This window comes from Vulpes vulpes, chromosome 15 (genome assembly GCF_048418805.1).
Source record: "Vulpes vulpes isolate BD-2025 chromosome 15, VulVul3, whole genome shotgun sequence".
NCBI classification, from domain to species: domain Eukaryota; kingdom Metazoa; phylum Chordata; class Mammalia; order Carnivora; family Canidae; genus Vulpes; species Vulpes vulpes.
Genome location: NC_132794.1, coordinates 117,793,387 through 117,816,077, shown reverse-complemented (window position 1 = coordinate 117,816,077; position 22,691 = coordinate 117,793,387). Strand labels below are relative to the sequence as shown.

Genomic DNA, 22,691 nt, shown 5'->3' with positions numbered 1-22,691 from the left:
CCACAGCGCGGACAAGCCTTGAAGCCACACAAAAAAGACACGTGTTGTCGGATTCCCTCTAGAAAACCTCCAGAAGAGGCAAATTCATAAACACAGAGAGATAAGTGGTTTCCAGCATCTGGGGGTACCCGCTGATGGGTACCAGGATTTCGTAGGGGTGACGAACACACTCCAGGATTGTGTGACCTTTGTAGACCCCGAACTACACGCTGCAAGAGAGAGTCTCGGGGCAGCTGAACTGTCTCCACTTTTCAATAACAAGAGCCACGGTAAACGCAGCCGCGCACGCCGCCAGCCGAGCGACTCACTCTCCACCACGGGGCACTCTGCAACGCATGGCCGCAGCCAGGGTGCCAGGACCGGTGGGAGCCTGGCCCTAAGGGAAGACGCAGGGGACCTGCCCGGCGGCCACGTGCCCTCTAGGCACAAAGGCCAGGACACGCTGCCCCCGTGCACATCACCATCCGTCCCGTGAGGCCGGGGCACTCCTGGCACTCGGCAGCGCAGCGTCCACTTGCACCAGGAGCCCCGAGACGGCAGGAGGCCCGGGCCCGCGCCCCGGAGACCCTCTCCACTCACGGTCACACCAACTCAGACATGCAAGAAGAGCCTCCTTGGCCTCCCACCAAATGTACAAATGGCTATTTCCTCCGATTTCGGCACCCAGGGCCCTCGTTCCTACTGAAGAGTTTCTGAGGATTCCATGACCACAGGGGCCACCCACCGCCAGTGCCCGGCTGACGACGCGGGTGTTGCCAAGAGCGACCCCCCGCCCAAGCCTCCTGCCACCCAACCAGAAGAGACTGTAGACTCATCCCATGCGGGAGTCCCCCGCACTGGCGAGGCTGCCCCGGCCTGGCCCCGCGCGAGTCCCGGGAGCAGGGTGACCCCGACCACGAGTGCGTGGCGGCCAGGACCCACCTGCGTGTAACTTCAGCACCCGGAGGAGGCCTGTGTGCGACAAGGCAGGGCTGGCCGGGGCTCCCTCCACGGTGCCCTGCACCCCGGCACACGCCCCCGACGCTCCCGTTGCACAGACCCCGCGTCGGCTCCCCCGCCCTGGGAACTGGACTCGCTCCGTGAAAGCAACCCCGCCGGAGCCAGGGGGATTTACTTTTACAAAATGGTAAAACTTTGGGATCCCTGCGTGGCGCAGCGGCTTAGCGCCTGCCTTTGGCCCAGGGTGCGATCCTGGAGACCCGGGATTGAATCCCACGTCGGGCTCCCGGTGCATGGAGCCTGCTTCTCCCTCTGCCTGTGTCTCTGCCTCTCTCTCACTGTGTGCCTATCATAAATAAATAAAAAATTTTTTTAAAAAATGATAAAACTTTGTTTCTCGTCCCAAGTGGAGATTCCTAACGCAGCAATTCCCATAAAACACTGCAATCGTTCTATGGTCGGTCTGTGCCACTGGCTTGTCAGGCGATTCAAAGTGTCATGCAGGGTCTGCGCAAAGTGTGGCAGGAAGCTTTGGGGTCACTCTACCTGATTTTTTCATTACAGAAAACTAGAAGTACCCAGGCTCTCAGCCGGCAGCTTTCTCCCGGAACCCAAATCCCTAAGGCCCCTCGTACACTTTCCTGCCACGGAGAACAGACACGGGAAGCACACTCTTCGGCGCCCTCCCACCTGCCATCCCGTCCGTGAGGACCTCGGGGCACCCCGCTGGGGCACCGACCCTTGCCACCGCCTCACTCTCCAGCCCGCCCCAAGCACCCCCCCTTCCCCTTCCGGACTGACTCACTTATCAGCAGTGAAAACCCAGATGGGGCGCAGCAGCCCCCATGACCCGGGTACCCAGACTCAAGGCCACGCCTGGGGGTGACAGCGCACCCACACCTCGCTGGCCGCGGGAGTGGGGTCACTGGCCACAGCCCCCGCGGCCCGAAGGAGCAGGGGCTCAAAGGCCCTCCGAGCCACGCCACCCCTCGGCCCACAGCGCCTGGCTTCCGCCACCCACTGGCCCCGCCGGGCCTGCTGACCACACCGCCCACGCCAGCCACACGGCTTCCCACGCGGGCTCAGCCCCCCATTTCCTGCCTCCGCTCCTGCTTGGCAGTGGCCCCGGAGGCCACCTCTTGCTCACTTCTCCAGCTGGCTCCCAGGCCCCACGGACTTCAGGTCCAGACCCCGGCCATTCGTCCAAGAGGCGGTCTGTGGGCCCAAGGCCCAGGGCACGTATTTCTGGGCACCCTAGGCCCCCTCGAGTCCACCTCCTGCCACACCGGCAGCTGGGGGCCTGGAGTGTGAGCCGGAGCCGGGCTGCCCCGCAGGAGGCCCCTCGGCCCTGAGAGCGCGCTGTGCGTCCCCGCGGCAGGACAGAGCGGGAGCCCCCCTTTGGGCAGTGAGGCCTCGACCACGCGCGGGTGCCACAGACGATGAACCCTGGCTCCTGCCTGCTGGCTCCTGCGGCCCTGCACCCCACACCCCAGCACACCAACTTGAAATGCTCCTCCCCCCAACCCAGGCCCCCTCCAGCCTCCTCACCTCAGCCCCAGGACACTCCCTTCTCTGCTGGCCCGTCACCCGACGCCCTCTTCTCCTACCGTCCCTCGTGCCTCAGATGAGACATGGTAGGGTGGGTGTGGGAAATGGGGGCAGGGAAGGCAGCACGCGGGGCCGCAGGGACGGCCCCCGGGGGACCCCAAGACCTCCAGCGCTCAGCCACCTGCCCAGCCAATTCAAGGAACTGCCCACAGAGGCGGGCAGGGCGAGTGTGCTGCTGGGAGCACCAGTGTGGGGGAGCTGGGATGCTCCCTGGTGCTCCCTGGTACTCCCTGCCAAGGTTCCAGCCCCTGGACAAGGGCCCAGCTCTGGGGAGACACTCACTAAGCCCAAGGCCACCGGAACCACGCTAGTAACAGCCCCTAAGAATGAGCTCCCTGGGCCCTCATCGCCCACACACCTGCAAGCCCAGCTGAGGCTGAACCGGGGCAACTCAGCAGAACCACCCACAACCGGGAGCCCAGACCTCCTGGCCCCAGAGCTCCTCTCCAATAGCACCAAGCGCCTGGGCGGACAGGGCCCGGGGGCTTCAGAAACTTCGGCCAGACCCCACCTGGCCCAGTGACCGTCCTGGCCAGTCCTCCGATCGGCCACTGGGGCCCGGCCTTGGTGGCCCCGGTTGGTCAGTTCCTGCCACTCTGCACACTCTGCTCGTGGCATCAGCAAGCACGACCCCCTCCCACCTGGACAGCGTGCACGGCGCGAGCTGCCTCGATGCAGCGCTGAGGGCGGTGACGGCGTTACAGCAAAAACAGGAAGTTGCAAAAGATCTGAAAAACCGTAAGTGATGAAGGAGAAAAAAGCAAAACAGGCGTCCCCACAGATCTGTCTGCCACTTGGACACATGTCATTCTTAACAGAATGACTCCATCTTGACATAAATCCCAAATCACCCCAAATCACAACTCAACAAACGAAGAGCATGCTCTGCACGCAGGTGCTGGGCAACCACCCGCTGAAGCGGACGGAGCCAGTGCCCGCCGGCGCACCCCAACGAAGCCTGGACCCGGAACTGGTACAGGCCCCAAGAGGGTCTGGAGGGCACCCAAGCAAACCGGGACGGGCGGCTCTGTCCACTCAGCTCCTCCGTGGGCACCTCTCAGTGCAGCGGCCCCCACGGGCTCTGCACAAAGAGGCCTCAACATGGTTTTAAGAGCACTGACCTTTCACCCCAAATATCAGCTCAGGCTCCCCCAGCAAGTGAGAGCTCACCTGAGCCCAACCCTCTACCAGGTCGTCTTCTGGGGCCACCGACAGCTCAGAGCTGGGGTCGGGCAGCCGCTTCCCACAGGGGTCCTCAGGACCCCCCCCACCCCATCTGCTCTGCGGGCCTCGGCAGAGGAGTCCCAGGACTAGTGCGAGTGTGGCCAAAGGAAGCTCCAGGCCCATGCGGATCCCGGTGCAGGCACGTCCCCACGCAAGGAGGGCCAGGCCCCTCCCGCGGGCCAGCATTCTAGTGCAACTTCGGGAACAGCTGCCGACTCCCTGAACCGTCCACCTGAGAGAGTCCTCGCTGACCAGCTGGGTGCACCGTGGAACAGCGTCCCCTCACCAGCAGGACTATAAAAGATCCCAGACCCCCAGGAGATAAAGGTACACGGGGGGGCGGGGGGGGGCAGACACCCAGAGGCTGGGAGACAGGAACTCACCTGCCAGAGGCACTCCCTGCCCCTCACTGGGGGCGGTGTCCTCCATGCCCGGGCACTGGAGGGGAGGCTGCAGATGCCACCGCTGCCCAGCTCCCCAAGACTAATACCACCAGACTGATTGTTGAGCACACGACTCCACGCCACCCCCCATGGGGGGGGGGCAGGCTGTGGGGCAGAGGCTAAGTCCCAGGAGCCAAGCCCCAGTGCACCTGTCCTTGCCCCTGCCTCACCTGCATAACCACACTGGAGGGCATGACACTATCACAGGTACCTGCCATCCAGGCAAAGTGGGGCCCTCTAGGGAGGTCCCAGCATCCGGTGTGCCTGTCCCAAGGGGGTGAGCAGAAGTGCAAGAGCCCCAGAGGAGCCGCTCCCAGTCAACAGCCTGCCGAGTACCATTACCATCATAATCACGGTACCCACAGGACCACCGCAGCCGCCTGTTTTTAAAGCCAGGGGCCAGAACGTGCACAGGCCATCTCCACCACACCTGCAGTGGCCGACCCACACGGAGAGCCTCAGCCCCACGCGGCCAGGGCACGTGGAATGGTGCAGCTGCTTGGAACAGGTGGGCACTGCCCACAGAACCAGTGTCCGCTGACCACACAACCAGAGGCAGAGATGATCGATCACGTAGCTCAAATCAGAAACTATACCACATCCATCAACCGGGGAGCGGACACGCTGCAGGGCGCACACCTTCCGGAACCCACTCGACCCTAAGAAGGCACAGAACTGCTGAGACAAACAGCTGCGCGGGCAGGATACCGATGCCAGGCCCAAGGACCACAGGCCGTGCGGTTCCACCACACAAGGTGGGTGCTGGGGGCGAAGTTCTGGAGACAGGACGCAGAGCCGTGGCACCGAGGGCTGCCATGGGCAGGGGGCACCTGCCGTAAAATGAGCATGAGGAGAGTCACACAACTGCCAGCACTGCCCTAAGTCACTAAGCCGCACGCTTGTGCAGGGTGAGCCGTGCGACACACAACTGTCCCTCAACAAAAGCGCAGAGAGGACAGGCTGGCGCCCAGAGCCTTGCCGCCGCGCCCGCAGGGGCCCCACCGCACCCCCACGGCCCTGGAGGGCACCACCTGGCTCTGACACACCCGGGGTCCGCAGGCCGGCCGCCTTCCGATTCCCTCCAGCCCTGACGGCTCCGCCCTCCACCCCCCCCAGCAGAACCCCAAATCCCACCCAGCAGCGGCTGCCCTGAGGCCCACACCCCTCAACACCACGGACGGTGACGACAGCCACACGTGCGCATGAAAGCACAAAGCTGAGGGATTCAGGTGGGGCAGGGGGAGGGCGGGACAGCACGGCACGGAGCTGGTCACAGCGCGCTGTCCCCAGAAGGGACAGTAAGCAGCAGGAGGCCAAAGGGACCCTGGGGACAGAGCAGCTGCAGAAGCACGCCCTGTGCAGACCACGGAGGACCGACCTGCCACAGGGGCTTGGTGGGAAAGGGGGTTGGGAAGGTGAGTGGGGAGTGAAGGGACAGCTACACGCGTCCCGGACGCCTGGCGGGGAGCCCGCAGGCCGAGGGCTAGAGCCTGGGCAGCCACCCCAAGGCCGCCCCAAAGCCCGACACAGGAGCCCGCGTCCAGGGGACCGCGATGGACCAACCCGGCGTCCCCGGCGCTGCTCAGCCCTGGACGCGGTAAGGAGCCTTGGCTGGGCAGGAGGGGACGAGGTCTTGGGAGGAAGGCGCGCGGGATCGCCGGCAGCCCCAGCACCCCCAGGAAGCCAGGGTGCTGCTCCCCTCCACGGGCGCCGCGGCCCGTGCCAGATGGCATGCCCGCCTCCTGACGCACCGAGCAAACAAGGGTGAGCCGGCACGGCCCTGGCGCGGGTGATAACCAGCACACTGCAGCCTCCACATCTTCCCGTCCCCCGTGTCCCTGCGGACTCCGCCACGTGGCCTCGCGCTCGCACGGAGGCAGGATCCCTCCCCCGAGACCCAGGCCGGGCCATGCCGCCCTCGCCCTCGTAAACCTCCAGGTCCTAGGATAACAGCGATGGCTCAGGGGCCTGGGAGGGGGCGGAGACGGCGGGTGCCTGAGCCCAGGCCCGCAGGCTGAACCAGAGCCAGGCCCAGACTCCGCCACGGGGAAGAGGGGCCCCCGCCTCCAGGAAGCAGTCCTGGACTCCGCTCCCGTGCGAGGCCGAGAGAGGGCAGGGCCCGATGGAAGGCCCGGGGCCAGGCTCTGGCGCAGAGGCGGGGCGGGCCGGGGTGCAGGCGGATGCACCTCGGGGCAGGTCGGTCAGGGCAGGAACTCTGGGAAAGCCACCCCCACACCAGCACGTTTGGCTCAAACAGGTGAGGGGGTGTGGCCCCAGTCCCCGCGTCCCAACCAAGCCCGAACCCCAAAGAAGGGCCCTAGGCCCCTGTCAGAGCTCAGGAGGAAGAAGATAAGGGGCCTGAGGCCACAACAACCCCCCAGTGGGTCAAGATTCAAGTAACAGGTGACCCCGAGGCCACCCTCCTGGGGGCGGGGCTGACTATTCCCCAAGGAAGACCAGCCCAGAGCGCTTCCCTGGGACTTCATCACCCGTGGGCTCCCGCTCAGCCGGGGCACATCATCAGCCTGGAACAGCCCTGCTGTGTGAGGGCAGCAAGAGCAGCCCCCGGCAGAGCCCCGGGCACCCCCAAGCCGCCCCCGGGGGCCAGACCAGCTCCCAGGTCGTCGGGCCACTCGCTGGTGCTGGACCCACAGGTGGGCAGCACGCCTTGGCACACAGCACCGCCCGGCCCGGCCTACTCAGGGCAGGTCCAGGCGGATGCTCCAGGGCCTCTTCCATCTCCCAAAACACACCCGTGTGCCCAAACTGCAGATGTGAACAGTGCAGGCCCCCCTCTACTCCCACGGCCAGAGCCCGGTAGAGGCGGGCACGGGGAGCAGAGCCTGGGAGGGGCAGGCCCTAAACACGGCCCCGGGCGTGCAGCCCGGCCCGTCTGCACCCACAGCAGGTCGCCCCAACCCCCGCCCCAGGTTGGCGCAACCATCACAGTCATGTTCCTGGACTAACGTCCTCGCCCGCTGGAAAGGCCCCTTTCACACTGGCTCCATTTTCACTGCAGCTGGACGCGCTGCTGCTCTAGCCTCATCCACGGCTTAAGGTCAAACCCCAACGGCTTCCCCATCGGTGGCTCCATCAAGATGCACACGACTGTGTGCGCTCACCCACAGCACACAGCAGCACCCAGAGGACCAGCTCTGCACCTGCCCTACGGAAGTCCTCCATATCGGGACACCTCTCAGGTTCCAACACACACAGAGCGGGGGGCCCTGGAAAGGGGGCCAAGGCCTCGATGTTCACTGCCTACGCTCCAAGCCAGGAGCCAGGCCTCGAGCCGGTAGGCCAGCTGCCACCCCGTGTGTCTAGGGAGCAGGTCGAGGCTGGACAGTTCCAAACGCCCTAATTAATGAGGCAGCAACAGAAGAGAGAAGTCCCAGGCACTTTATGTTCAGCTGAGGAACATCTCTGCCCCTCTCTTCCCCAGCCCCCACGACCACCCTCCTCGAGCTCACGCATGTTGGAAGGGCCCCGGGAGGCACGGGGGCAGCAGGGCTGCATCCCAACAAACACCGACAAATGGTGACCAACACACTGCCCAGACGTCCCCTGCCCTCCTGGCCCTGCGCTGACCCCCCACCTCTGGACCCCGTTCCTAGACACAGCCCGCCTCCCAACAGGAGACCCTCCTGCCGTCCACCACCCCCCCACCTGCAGGGGCTGACTCGGAGATGGTCAGCATTCAAGGGACCAGCACTCCGCTGTGCCTTAGCAAGCCTCCTCCAGCTGCTTCATCGCCCCCCACCCAGGTCAGACAGGGGGCTCCCCTAAGGGCGATCCGCCAGGAGGCAGGCCTGGGTCCAACTTCTGTAACTTCCAAACTGGACCCAACGTGTCACGGAATCACACCCAGACAGGCCTCTTTCCCTCAAAACCTGCAGACCGCCGGAGATGGACCCAGGGCAGCGCTAGCCCCACCCCCGCTCCCACTCCGCGGAGGGCACCTTGTCTGCGTACGACAGTGTGTGTGATGCAGGGACCTGTCCGGTGATGGCCCACGAGTGTAACATCTCCGGGTCATTCAGGCCAAGAGGCGGTGGACGCAGATGCATCTCGGTACAAACAGCCAGCAAGCCCACCTGCAGCGCTCACCTCGCTAGATTCAAAGCACGCAAAATATTTAACACTTTGAGTGGAAGACGTGCCTCCCGTGTGGTGGAAAGCCCCTCTCAGCAGCTCTAGAGCTGACGGAGACAGGAAACGCTGAGCACGCCCGTGTGGGCAGAGGACACCGCGTGCTCAGAGGCTGCCGGACAGCGATGAGACCCAGCCGTCGGCAGGAGGGACGGGAGGCCCGCACAGCCTGCACGCAGGTGCTCGGCGTGTCGAGTCCCAGTCCCAGACCACGTCCAAGGCCGGCACGACACGCCGTTTGTCCAGAGTGAGAGGAGGTACACGGGGCGCGGATGCGGTTTCCGGAGCAGAAGCAGCAGCACCAGAGCCACACCGGGCTCTGGACCACCGTGCTGTGGGATGCTACTGCGGGGGGAACGGGTAGGTCCACGTCTAGAGGCCCCCACCCTGGCAAACAGACCAAATTCCTACGGAGAAAGTAACCTGAGACCTCAGGTCAGAGGCAGCAATGCAAAAAATACCCACATGTATTAAGCCACCTCCAGCCTTGAGCTCTCCCGGGGGGCTCGGGGGCCGCAGAGTACGCAGGCGGCCCGCTGGGAGGCCCTGCCCGCCAGCCCCCACCCTGCACCTAGCACACACAGCCTGCGTCGGGGGCTGCAGAGACGGTGCACGACCCGTCGGGCAGCCCGGCACTTTGAGGGGAACTCTCCACCACGTCCCTGCACCGGCCTTGAGCCCCGGGCTTTCCCAAGCCACGGCAGGAGTCACTGAGCCGCTCCCACTGCGCTACGGGCCGAGTCCTGGGCCTGGGTCTCCTTCCTGCCCCCTGGCATCTGCATGGATACGGTCCTTCGAGGCCCGAGTCCAGACCAGCCCCAAGGGGGTGAGTGTGGCCAGAGAAAGGCAGCTGGTGCTGGGAGGTGGGGGTGAGGAGGAGAGCCAAAAGCAGGGGTGTCCAAACAGCCCAGGAAAAACCCTTTGAAGAAAGAGGACAAGGCCAGGAAGATGGGAAGCAACCAGAACACTGGAACGCATCTAACAGAAGGTAAAATCGTGCAGACGCTGGGCAGTAGCGGGCAGTGCCTCCAAAGGTGGGGCACGGAGTCGCCAAGGACCTAGCAGTTCCCCTCCGAGGCATGTGCCTGGGAGAAATGAGGACGGGGCACAGAAATGCTCAGAGCAGCACCGTCCGCAACAGCCAAAACGTGGAAACTGCCCCAACGTCCACCAGCTGACGGACGGATCAACAGACTACGCTGAGTCCACGGGGGGACGGGGCTCGGGCAGAGGAAGGGACGAAGCACCAGCACCCGCCACGTGGTACTTGGGTACTTCACGCCCGGTGAGAGAAGCCAGATACAAAAGGCCAAGTGTGCGACTCCAGTTACGTGAAACACCCAGAATAAGGGAGTTCCTGGGGGCAGGAAGTGGCCTGGTGGCCTGGTGACCACCCGGGGCTGGGGGCTCGGGGAGGGGGCCGCTACGGCACCTCTTGTTTTGGCACACAACAGGCTCTAAAATGGGCCGTGGCGACAGCTGCCCAAGTCTGCAAACACAGTGAAAACCACGGGCTCGTGACACGTGGAGGGGCGACACGTAAGACACCAGAATGATGTGTCCTCGAAGCCATCACCAAAGTCCTTGAAACACTAGACCGATCCACGGCATCAGAGGCCACCCGGAGCACGTGAGGACAGGCACGACAGCAGCCCTCGGGCTCCAGGTCCCCGTGGACTCCCTCCACCAAGCCCGTGTGACCCGGAGCTGGACAGGGGCCGGGAGGAGAGGGGGCAAGGCAGCGGGTACACGTGGCCCGCACGCAGCGCCAGCTGGGGACGTGTCCTTTCAGGCTGGGATGGGAACAAGGGCGAGGAGGGCCACGCGGAGGGACAGGAGAGACAGGAGAGACAGGGCTGGCCGGGCGGGGCCCAGGGGCACCTGCTGCCGGGAAGGCCCTGGCGACTGCAGCCAGCTCACAGCTCTGCAGAGCTCCTGCGCGAGGTTCCGCAAGCCCCGGGGAGAGGGCCCAGCCGTTGGCCCAGCGAAAAGGGAAACCAGCTCAAAAGTGACACAACTCTGAATATGCGCAGGACGAGCCCACAGGCAGATCCCCCAGGGCAGGCCCTGCTCAGAGCCCTGCCCTCGGCCAAGTGCCTTTCCCAAGCAACAGCCCTGCCGGCACGGGTGGGCCCCCACGGGTGGGCCGAGCTCAGAAGCCGCAGGGCAGGAATTCACCTTCTGAGTTCGCTTCCAGCAACAATGCAAAGAAGCGAACGCTAGAAATCCAGCCACCTGGAGCAAAACAATTAGGGGTGCAGCCCTGGCCACCCCTTTCCAGGAGCACACGTAGTGACACCCGGAGGCTAACTGGGGACCACAGAAGAGCCGCAGGGCTCTCCTGACGCAATCTGGCCGGGGCCGTGAGCCCGGAAAAGCCACCCCCAGGCCCCAGCCGGGGAGACGCGTGTGCACAGGGCCACCAGTGAGGACGGAGGGCCTGGGAGTCACGCCCAGGAGGCCTGGCTGGGTCTGCGGGTCACAGCCATGCTCACGATAACACTACGGTCTCCCCCCGGCCTCTGTGTCCCGAGGGACCAGGAGCCCTCTGGAGGGCCATGACGTGGGATGGCAGCACCGTCCTGACGGCTAACGTGCCGCCGCCGGGTCTGCACGTCTCCCGGACTCTAACCTTCCGATGTGGCGAACGCTGATAGTTGCAACCTATGGGACCAAGAACTGTCCAGGGTCCCCCACGACTCTCCATAACAGAAGGGTGACAGTGTGGGAACCGCCGAAGGGCAGCCGTTCCCACACCCTCAGGGGTATCGCCGCAGGGGAGGAGCAACCCGAGGGCCCTCGGGGAGGGCCAGCCAGCGGGGCGGACACGAGCCAGGGGTGCTGGCGAGAAAAGAGCAGCCTGCCGGACGCCTCTTGACAGTGTCACCTCCAGATGGGGGCAGGTAATAAGGGGGGGCGGAGGGCTCCAGAAGCCCAGGTGCGTCACCTGCCTCCTGCGTCCCTCCCGGCAGGCCATGCCTGGGTCTCACCCAGACGCCCCTCCCCACGGTGACAAAGCCAGGCAAGAAGCGTTCCTCCCCAGGCCTTGCCACCTTCTCAAGAGTGTGTCCCTCAGCACGGGCACACGTCGTGCGGACAGTCGCCGGGTGGATCTGAAACCTCCCATACACCAAGGAATCCACTCGCCCTTCACTCGGCGCCGGCGCCGCAGCTCTCGCCACCAGGCTTCCTGCCTCAGGCACCAGCACGTCCCAGCCACAGCCCGGCCGACGCCCACCCCTGCCACTCTCCAGGCCTCGAGGGAGGACGGCTGCCTCCTCCAGGCCGAACTCCACCCGCCGAGAGACCTGCAGGTTGGGCTGCTACCCCTCCACTGGCCTTCAAATCGAAAGACGTCCCGCAAGTCGAACCTGCGGACCGTTTACCAAAACAAATGTTCCTTCCAGGTGTAAACATAACGCAAAACTCCATACAGCCTTTAAGAAAAATGAAAATTCAGGAAGAACACGCTGGCAAACAAAAGTAAATTCAGTCTTAGCGTCAACGGAGAGAAGCGAGCATATACGGCCGAAACACAACGAAAACGCCAGAACCCGGAATCAAAGATTACTGGAAAGAATGTTTGCACAGCGGAATTCTGTTCCCTCTGAGACTAAAATGCCCCACCATGCTTAATTTTCCTGACATTTCTGAGGCTTTGAAGCCTCAGCTAACGGATCTGAATCATCTGAGCAAAAACCATGTTATAGTGGCATGTTACTGGAAAGCCGAGAATAGAACGCGCTAAATATACAGACGCACACCCATGCAGGGCACTTTTGTAGAAAAGCGATCAAACGAGAAACTAGATAAAGTTGTCCGGGGGAAACAGCGGCGGGGAGGGGGGGACGGACGCAGCTCGGCTCCGGCAGGGAAGCAGAATCCACGGACGCCTGCAAGTTAAAATAAGAAAAACACAAAAATAGCACCCAGTTTTTGTCCAGGAAGGCGAGCCGAGCCCCTACGTGACCTCAGCTTACTGAGACGCTTCACCCGAGCCTGCTGCCGGCAAGGGAAGGCTCGGCAGGACGCCAGAACCTTCTCCGGGAATCCGAGTCACGCCTGCCCCGGTGGCCGGGCCCACGCCCACCGCTCACCGCTCACCTAGCCAGGCCGCCCGGGCTCCATCTGTGCCATCGCCCTCTCCCCCCGGACACGCGTGCCACTTGGAGCTGCCTTCTGCTCCATCGGGGTTGGCAGTGCGAGCGCCAACAGCGGGTGGCACCGCGGCGCTCGGCGAACTAGGTCAGCCCGGGCCTGCCTCGGGCCGCTCCCGGCTTGCAGGCCGGCCGGGCGGGCGGCGGGGAGGCCCCGGGCTGGAGGCGCAGGCCCCGGCGGGCACATCCCGTGTCCGGCCTCGACCGGCGTCCCGGCATCTTTCTCCTTAACAAACGGGCGCGGAGAGTCCTCAGGCTTCCCACGGCCCCTCGCGGCGAACTAGACACACTAAGTTGCAAGGTGCAGCCCCCCGGGCGGGCCGGGGTCCTCGGCGGGGAGGGACCGAGGCCGGGCCTGCGCTCCGGGGTGCGCCCTGGGGTCGGGCTCAGCCTGTGCAGCCCGGAGGCCGGCGGCGGGCACCGGGAGTCCAAGGTTCGGGCCGGGCAGGGCCTCGGGATTCGGGGCCCCCGGGGCAGCCCCGGGGCGGCTCCGCGCCAGGCCCGCGGGCTCAGAGGCTCGGGGTGCGGAGGGGACGGGGTGGCGGGGTCGGGGGTGGCGGGGTCGGGGGTCGCGGGGCGGGGTCGCGGGGCGGGGTCGCGGGGTCGCGGGGTCGCACTTACGTCGTCGAACAGCGAGCCCACGTTGGCCGTGACCAGCAGCACCGCGGTGCCCGGGGCGGCCGCCTTCCCCGCCATCGCGGCCTGGGCGGGCGGCGGGCGCTGGCGCGGGGCCGGCCGGGGTCTCCGCGGGCCGCGGCGTCAGCTGCGCCGGGGGGCGGCCCCGGGGCGCATCGCGGGCTCGGCGGGTCGGGCCGGGCCTGGCCGGGGTCCGGCCGCGCGCGCACTCGCTCGCCCTCGCTGCTCCGCGGCCCCGCGCCCGTCGCTCTCTGCCGCGCCTCACCGCGGCCCGCGCGCAGCCATTAGGATCGCCGCCGCCGAAGTTCCCGCAGCCGCCGCCGCCGCCGCCGCCGAGGCGAGTCCCGCCCGGAGCCGGGGGGCGGGGCGTGCGCGGGGCGGAGCGGGGCGTGCGCGGGGCGGGGCGTGCGTGCGGGGGCGGGGCCTCGGCGGGGCGGGGCCTGCGGTGGGCGGGGCTGCGCGGCCACCGCCCTCCCGTCGGCCCCCGGCCGCCCCGCCCCGCCCCGCCCCGCCCCGCCCGGCGGCGCGCTGTCTCCGCCCCCGCACTCCCGTGACGTCACGGCCCCGCGGCGCCCGAGCCTCTTAAAGGGGCCGCTCGCTAGTCTGGAGCAGGGGGGCTGCCGGGGGCGGTCCTGCGGCCGCGCAGGTGGGGGCCGGCGGCCCGGGACACTGACTCGGCTCCCACCCAGGCCGTGGGAGCCCCCGCCTAAGGTCGGGCTCAACGGGGCGTGGAGGCCTGGGCGGAACGGTGGGCTCGGGCCGGGGACGCGCCTGTGGGGGCGTGGCCTGGGGTGGGGGCGTGGCCTCGGGCGGCGGGGGCGGGGCCTGGGCGGGGGCGCAGGGGCCTGCAGGAGGCCCGTCTGCGCCCCGCTCCCCGGCCAGGCCCGCGCCCCAGCTGTGCCCACGTGGCCGGGCGGGGGCGGGGGTGCCCGGGCCCGGCCGCCCTTGACCCGCAGGGTCGGTGGGTGTGCAGGCCTGTGCGCCCTCGCCAGGGAGGGCTTCCCTGGGGGACCCTGCTTGCCGCGACCACCTCCTCGCCCCAGAACCCATCTGACCTAGACACCAAGGTCTCCTTCATCGTTCGTGGAGCGGGGCTGGACTCAGAATTGGCAGGCGAAGCCCCCCCGCCGGGTGTCCCACGTGGGGAGGGGGAGGGGCCCTACAGGGAGATCCTTAAGGTGGGGTGAGGCCTTGAGGGTGTGTCCCTTTTCCAGTAGAATCAGTGTCCTTCCTAAGAAGAGCCCCCACACCCTCCCGCTCCCAACAGAGAACAAAGGAGAGGTCATGTGAATGGACAGAGGCTGGCCAGGAAGCCAGGAAGGCAGAGCCTGCCTCAGAACCAGACCCCTGGGAACTTGATCTCAGAATTTGGGCGTCCTGACTGTGAGAACTTTCTGTTTAAGGCGCCTGTTGTGCAGTATTTTGTCGGGGCAGCCCAAGCTGACCCATAGCAGCATCCCCTGTTTACCCTTTTACAAAATCCGTGCACGCTAAGGACACCACCCTTCACCAGGTCCTGGTGCCTAAGAAGAGCATCACCTCCTCCCCAGTCCTCAGGCCACATCTCCCCTCGCATGTCTGCACTCCCTGGCCTCGGGAGGAAGCACACCTGCACGCACATCAGCCTGCTCACCCCAAGACAGTGCCCGATTCAGGGAACACCCAACCCCGTGCCCTGGTGCCCTTGCACAACACCCATCCTGGCTTCCCTGTTTGAGCCCTCCTGCCGCCTCCAAGCCGCCAGCAGGCCCTACCATCTGGTGGACATGCTTACCCACCAGCATGTGCCCCTCCCCTCCCCAGCCCACCACCACCCTCCGCTGGGTCATGCCATCAGCTCACAAACATCTGCACTGTCTCAAATCCTATAAAGTCCCCCTTTGTCCTCTGCCCCTCCTTGCTCCCCCACCTCTGTTCCCTTTGCTGCAAACCTTCCCCTAGAAGTGACCGGTCCGCCCCGAGTGCCCATGGACCACTCTTCCCACTGTGCTTCTTGCGCCTGCACCCCAATGGGGCATCCTCATGGTTAGCACCAGCTTCTGCCCCCCCTGACTTGACCCCAGGAACAGGGTCTGCCCTGGTGACCATGACATTGGCGATCTCCGTCCTCCCCCTGGCTGCCAACCCCCTCAGCCTCCTTTGCTTGCCCTTCCCTTGTGTTGTAGTCCCCAGGCTGGGTCCTGGCTCCTCCTTCATTGGTGGGAACCACCTGCTAGCCAGTGTCCTCAGACTTTGTCCATGTGCCTGCTGCTGCCCTGGGAACGGCTTCCTCGAAGCTGGCAGATGGCAACAGATTCCAAATTCGCTCCTTCCTTCTGAGGCTCACACTCCAAAGTGCCCACTTACCGATGCATGGGGCCTGTGGCCACCTCCAGCCATGGGCAGCCTCGTTTGTCTCTGTGCCCCAGAGGCGACTTCACTGGCTTCTTCTGCCCCTCAGGCCTCCCAGAGGCTGCTTCCTCCCCCACCCACCGGCCCACCCACCCACCAGTTGCCACACACACCATCACATCAGCTTTCCTTTCCTCTTCTCTGCCGTCAAGATGCAGGGTGCAGCCTGCCCCAGGGAAATGACAAATACGCACCATGCAAGCCCAAGCCACAGCAGAGCCATCACCGTGCCTGGGTCCAGGGTGGGACTTTCAGAGGCATAGGAACACTGGCACCACCTATGTTAAAGCCACGTTCATAAAGTCATGGCAGAAAGGGAGGCTTACTTTCTCTTTCTTTGCGTGTCCTTTTTTTGCCTTGGAATCTTGTCCCGTGTCTGGTTGTTCCCTTTGCCAAAATAGTGATATCATGTTTTAAGTTTCGCAACTTATTCTAAGTTTTGCAAAGCCGACTTACCTGGCTTCAGGAGAGCCCTGGCCCCCCTGGCATCTGGGTCTGGATCCCCCCCAAGGAGCAGGGCAGAGGAAGTGAGGTGGAGCAGCCAGCGGCCTGACAAGGATTCTTCGGCAGACGCCCGCACGCTTGGACCTGGCCTGCTTGGCCACGTGCCCTCTGGGCTCCCAAGAGAGAGTTTGGCCAAGTCTTTTATTAAACAACAATATGTTGTCAGCTGTTGTTTTAAAAAGGACACGCACGTTAGCCACTAATATCGTATCATTACTTAGTTTAAGATAGCAACCGACCTATTTATGAATTCGGATCACCCGATGCTTGAGAGGCTCACAGCTGGGATTCCTTACCCACAAGCGTGCTTAAAAGTCTCCTTCAGCAGCTAGATGGATAGATGGACGTCACTCTGTAGTTGCTAAGTGTGTTTTAATCCTATAGTCATTAATTTTCAATACTCCTGCCGGGTGGGTCACCCTTAGTCCATTATCTGTGGCGCACTGGGTTCAAGGTCTCACTCAAGTTGATTGACTCTGCATACAGCCTGGCCAGACACACTGGAGGAACCCAGGGCTCCGTCCTCTGGGGGAAGGGCTGGACTCGGTTGCTTTAGCCAGAGGCATATTATTGGCCATTAGTAAGTTAGTGGGCCGCTTGTTACTCCTCACTCATCTGAGCAAGGGAGGCTTCTTTCCTTCTGAATTATTTGGATTCTTTCTTCATGAATCAGCTCTCTCCAGTAACAGCTATCACTTTGCAGGCACCAATTGTGCGTGAGGTGCTTTACCACTCGTATTTCTACTCCTCATCAGCAGTCGCATGTGGGATGCAGCTCTGTTTTATAGGTAAGAAAACCGAGCTTCCGGAGAGAAAAGCTGGCCAACTCCACGCAGTCAGCAGGTGCAGGGCCAGGACACCAGGCCCGAGCCCCGGCGACCCTCAACAGCATGGGTGGCCTTACCCCATTCGTTCATTCCTTTTCTCACTCGCTTATTCATTCGGCAAGTCTATCGGGGCCTCCCCCGTGCTGTGCGCTACCAGGGGCTACCAGGGCCGGGATGGTTAATGCCCTCGGGGAGCTGAGATCACAGCGGGAGAGCAGGTGAGAATTGCACACACAGTCAGTGTGATTAGGTGGCATTGTGCCGGCTTACTGAGAGTCTCCTCAGCAGAGTCACGTGCTCATCAGAGCATATTGTAGTCCGTAGGAGTTGCACACAGAGTCTGGTAAGGAGGAGCAGTGGCTCATAATTTCACTCCAAACAAATCAAGCGCTGTTACTATCTTCACAGTGCTTGTGTCAAGTACCGTTTACGCTCAGCTCCTCACCTAGCTGATCAGGCCATACACACAGTCCTGGCTCCTCCGTTTACAACCAGGCGTTGTAACGTCAGTGCTTTCTGATACGACCGAAAGCCCTCCCTGGAGGCTCAGACACCCGATGGACGCATTCTGTGGCCAGGTCAGGTTGCTTCCGTGTCTGCCCATCAGGACAGTGGGTTCAGAAAAGGCATTCGGCAAAATCTAGCATCCTCTCTGTGATTAAAAAACTCTGCAAAGTAAAAATAAAGAGAACCTCCTAAACCTCATAAATTGCATCTATGGAAAATGTGTGCGAACACCATGTGAGTGCTGACAGACACCACTCGCTTTCTGAGTTTCAGGGCAAGGCAAGAGTATCCACTCTCACTCCTCCTGGTCAATCTTGGACTGAAGGTCTGTCTGTGCAACAAAATAAGAAACTGCATACAGATTGGAAGGGAAGAAGTAAAACTGCCTTTGGTTTCAGGCAACATGATCACTGACATAGAAAATCCTGAAGAATCTACAAAAAGTATAACCAAATAAATGAATTTAACAAGGTCGCAGAATACAAGTCAATATTCAGAAATCAATTGTATTGCTATGTATTAGAAATGAGCATCGGAGGGGCGCCTGGGGGGCTCAGCGGGTGAGCATCTGCCTTCGGCCCAGGGCATGATCCCAGGGTCCCGAGATCGAGTCCCATGTCGGGCTCCCTGCATGGAGCCTGCTTCTCCCTCTGCCTGTGTCTCTGCCTCTCTCTGTGTGTCTCATGGATAAATAAATAAAATCTTTAAAAAAGAAGATTAGAATGTTTATGAATAAGCATAACAAAGGATGAGAAGATTCTGTGACGGAAACCTCAGGACATGGCGGTTGAATCTAGAGGAGATCCGTGGAAACGGGGCGCACCCCGTGTTCGAGGTGTGAAGTCAGATTCAGTGAAGCTACGATGTGGGTTCTCCTCGACGGAGCTTTGGATGTAGCGCCATCCCCTCTGAGCTCAGCTGGCTTTGTTTTCATGCTTCAGAAATTAACAGGTTCCTTCTAAAATGTATATGGAAATGCAAAGTCCCTAGAATAGCCAAAGAGTTTTGAAACAGAAAAACAAAGCCGGGGGACTCACACTGCCTGACTTCGAGACTTCTAAAGCCGTAGTAGCCAAGACAGTGTCTGGCTGGCGTCAGGATGGGCGTGCGGATCAGGGGAGCAGGACAGAGCCCCGAAGCCGGCGCACACGCACGCGGTCTCCAGCGGTTTCCAGGGGACAGAACCGCCTTTTCGACGAACGCTGCTGGGATCAGTGGCCGTCCACGCGGAGCGCCGCGAGCCCTGACTGGCCCTCTACACACACAACGTCAAAATCAACAAACACGGATCGGAGACCACACGCAAAAGCTAAAGCTGTACCACTTCTGGAAACACAGGAGAGTATTTTTGACACCCTGAAGCAGGAACAGATTTCTCAGAGAGGATGGCAAACGCACGGCCCACAAATGGGGAAAAAAGGGTGAGTTGCGCTTTATCAACACTTTAAGACTATGCCTTTGTCACGCCGATGCCCGCCACGGGAGTGGAGGGCGAACGAGGATAGCGGCCTGCGCGCACGACGAATGCATGTGGCCCTAGAAACAACACGGCTCCGCCTCGGAAACTCCACGCTGCGTGAAAGAAGCCGGACACGAGGAGGATGTAGCCTCCGCCTCCACACATAGAACGTTCTGGAAGGTGGCGGGGAGCAGGCCGAGGCGCAAGCAGCGGGAGGGGGGCTGGAGTTTGGCGGGACGAACCCAGCATCTGGACCGTGGAGGAGTGACACGGGGGTATGCGTTTGTCGAAACTCACGGAACTGCCCGTTCAACACAGTTGGATTTCCTTGTGCAAAAATCACACTTCAAGGCGGACCTTCCGTGCTTGAAGAAGGAACTGAATCGATGGTAATGTTCATGGGCATCTGCTATTTCTCACCCATGACAACGTAAGCCCAAATCCTTCAACGTCAGAAAGTCGGTTTTAAACCTGTTTGTTGGCGTGACCTGAACTGACTTAGGGTCCTCGGGTGCCAGCTTATTGTGAAAATCATGTGCTGTTTCTGAAACATCGGTACACGTGGGTACGGGTTCTCCGCGGGACCCGCCGTCTGTGCCCCATCATACGGGGGGTAGGCCGCCTGCCATCTCCCTAAAAGCCCAGGGGGGAATTCTGAGCTCTAAATTATATCTGGTCCCAAGGGTTTCAGGTAAGAGATTGTGGAGCTTAAATGGAGCAATCAGTACACAAGAAAGGAGACCACATTCAGATCTGTACGTTTTATTCCCTAGAAAAAACACCCTTGAAACGTAACAGCAAGAGGCTGCTCCTCACGCCCCCTGGGCCTCGGGAGCTCGGACAGGCTTCGTCCTCATCCCAGCCTGCACAGCTGTCACCACGTGGCCTGGGGCCGTGCGTGGCCTGCGGCAGGCTTCCCCGTGGAACCCACTCGGGGAGGGAGCCGGGGGGGACATGGGGAGCACCGTGCTGGGAAGAGGCCTGGGCCCCAGGCAGTGGTCCCCTGCCCCAAAGAGCACCGAGCATCCTCTGCCAGGCACGGACTGGGGTGGCAGCGGCATCGGCTCACGTCTTGTCCCCACTGCTCCGCCTAATGAACCACAATCCTCCATGGAAATGAGTCGCTAAGCAGGGGCGTGGGCATGCTGTCACCATACGGGTCACAGATCCCTGACGGTGAGGAAGCCCGAGTCAGGCCGGACGCAGTGCGGAGGGCTTCCCATTCCACTTCAGAGACCTTGGGTTTCTCCTGTGTGATTTGTTCTTAGCTCTGTAAAATTAGTGGCACCCAAAATTGCTCCCAACAGGGTTGGCCCGTCCAGCCCGGGCCTTGCAGTCCTCCGGGAGCGCTGGCCTTTCCCCACATTTCCTGGTGGCCCTGCTCAGAGCTGCTTTCATTCCACTGGACTTTGGAGGATATCAAAGGGCGGTCGTGGGTCTCCCGCGGCACCGTGTTGGTGAGATGTGTGTGCGAGCACAGGCCCGCCCTTCTGGTAGGACAGTGAGCTCCTCTCCTTTGGCAGAAACAGGCGTCGACATGGCCAGTCATCTACGGAAATTACGCAGGCAGAGCGTGTTGGCAGGTCCGCGATGCAGGCAGGCAAGTGCGCACCAGACGGCCGCGGGCTGCCCGCCGTAGGCCTCAGGGGACACGGGACCCCCGGTGCTAGCACTTTGTGGCGAAAGGAGACAGTTTCCAAAATCAGCAAGAGTCCCAAGTGATAACTAAGACAAAGTCAGGAAAATTTTTTTTTAAAGATTTTATTTATTTATTCATGAGAGACACAGAGAGAGAGGCAGAGACACAGGCAGAGGGAGAAGTAGGCTCCATGCAGGGAGCCCGACATGGGACTCGATCCCCGGACCCTAGGATCACGCCCTGAGCTGCAGGCAGCACTAAATCGCTGGGCCACCGGGGCTACCTCAAAGTCAGGAAAATTATACAAGGGAGATCAGTGTCTGAGTCAGCAGCGCTCTTTTAAAGTGACCAGAGGCCCCTGGGTCACTCAGCGGTGGAGCATCTGCCTTCAGCTCAGGGCGTGACCCCGGGGTCCCGGGATAGAGTCCTGCATCAGGCTCCCTGCAGGGAGGGAGGCTGCTTCTCCCTCTGCCTGTGTCCCTGCCTCTCTCTCTGTGTCTCTCATGAATAAATAAAATCTTTTAAAAAACTAAAATAAGGGGGATCCCTGGGTGGCGCAGTGGTTTGGCGCCTGCCTTTGGCCCAGGGCGTGATCCTGGAGACCCGGGATCGAATCCCACGTCGGGCTCCCGGCGCATGGAGCCTGCTTCTCCCTCTGCCTGTGTCTCTGCCTCTCTCTCTCTCTCTCTGTGACTATCATAAATAAATTAAAAAAAAATTAAAAAAAAAAAAAAAAAAAAAAAAAAAACTAAAATAAAAGGAAGCGGTCAAGGCTCCCGACGTGGTGTCCGTTCGCTCTGAGGATAAAGCCCGAGCGCCACGATTTTCTCCTGGTGACCGTGTTTGAAGAAGCGCCAGCTCCTGCTCCAACAGCAGGCATGGTGGTGCTGGCAATCCAGCCTCCGCTTCCAAGGATCCTCAACTCAGGTGTAGTTTCTATTTTGCAAGTTTGTGTTTACGAAATCAGCTTTGCAGAGATTCAGGTCTGCCGTCCGTTGTTTGAACCTTCAGAAGACCAAGCGTGTCCCGACGGTATTTTAAAAGAACCCCCCCCCCCACATTCGCGTCTCTAAGTCCTTAATCAACAGCACTTGGTGGGTGCGTCTCCTTCCCATTCTCTCTGACCTCCACGTGGAGCAGGTCCTGCCAGTGTGATGTAGGCACACGCAGACGTGACACGCTGCTGCACGCGAGAACCCAAGCAGCGGCGAGTGGGTGTGCAAACAAGCCAGCGCGCAGGAACAAGTGACCTCACTGGGCTCAGTAATTCTATTAGGTTTTTGCGTCGTCGCTGTGAGCAGCGGCCGTGCCAGCCAAGCCCCTCCACTGATAACAGCCCGTTTCTAGTAAAACAACTTGCAGTGATTTGTGTTTGGCGCCGAGCACGCCTTTGCTTTGGCACATCCTCGCCGACCCCGTACGGTCAGCAGGATTGCTCCTTCGTTGTAAAGGGAAGTGGCTGAAGTTCCAGGGGTCTAGGTCGGCCGAGCGCTCCGGGCGCTGCTCACAGCCGGGCAGCGCGGCGCCGAGGGCCACACGCTGGCCCCAAAGGGCTCCTGTTGGCAGGGAGAGCAGTTCCTGCGACAGCGCAGGGGGCTGGGACGCAGGCTCGGAGGCTCGGAGGCGAGGCCACCTCCTTGGGGCCCGTCCTCGTGGACCTGGACTCGGGAGTGAGGGCGGCAGGAGGCTAGTGGCGGCGTGGGGACGTGGGGTGGGGGGACCTGGCAGCCCTTCCTCCTAGCAGAGTGGGCCGTCAGAGCTGGGGGTTTGGGGCAGCGTGGGGGACACCGGGTCCCCCGAGTGCAAAACAGAGCGGCAGCAGGGTCCGTCCCGTGATGGGGACAGGTGTCCTGCGCAGACTCAGGGGCAGGCGGGCGGCACAGCACGCCCCCACCTCCGGCCAGGCCGGGGTACAGCCTGCCAGCCGTCGGGTCCCCAGGGGAACGCCGTGGGCGCAGGGAACAGCCCGTCCGTGAAGGGAGCGTGTGTGTCTGTCTGCGCCGCCTCTCAGCGTGTTTAACAAGGGAGGTGTCCTTGGGCTCGGGATAAAGTCCCTCCGACTGTTCTAGAGCTGGTTTTCCTGAGTTTATGGAGGCGAGGAAAGGAAAACAAAGGCCTCATCACCACGCCCTCTGAATTAGGGTTTCATACGTTTTTCCATACACTCCCTTGGGGACAATCCTCCAGTCGCCCCCGGAGCGGCCCCTG

At 62.2% G+C, this 22,691-nt stretch overlaps 1 protein-coding gene across 3 annotated transcripts in view; it reads right to left on the bottom strand.

Annotated features, from left to right (window-relative positions):
• INPP5A (inositol polyphosphate-5-phosphatase A) overlaps positions 1-13,494 on the bottom strand; it is a 162,416-nt gene extending 148,922 nt beyond the window's left edge. The window contains exon 1 of one of the 3 annotated variants that reach the window (XM_072740507.1): positions 13,142-13,494. In XM_072740507.1, the coding sequence (XP_072596608.1) occupies positions 13,142-13,216 (75 nt within the window). In that variant the 5' untranslated portion in view covers positions 13,217-13,494. The remainder of the gene's footprint in view (positions 1-13,141) is intronic. The other 2 variants (XM_072740505.1, XM_072740506.1) reach the window with 2 other exon arrangements.
• Between the last annotated feature and the right edge of the window lie 9,197 nt (positions 13,495-22,691).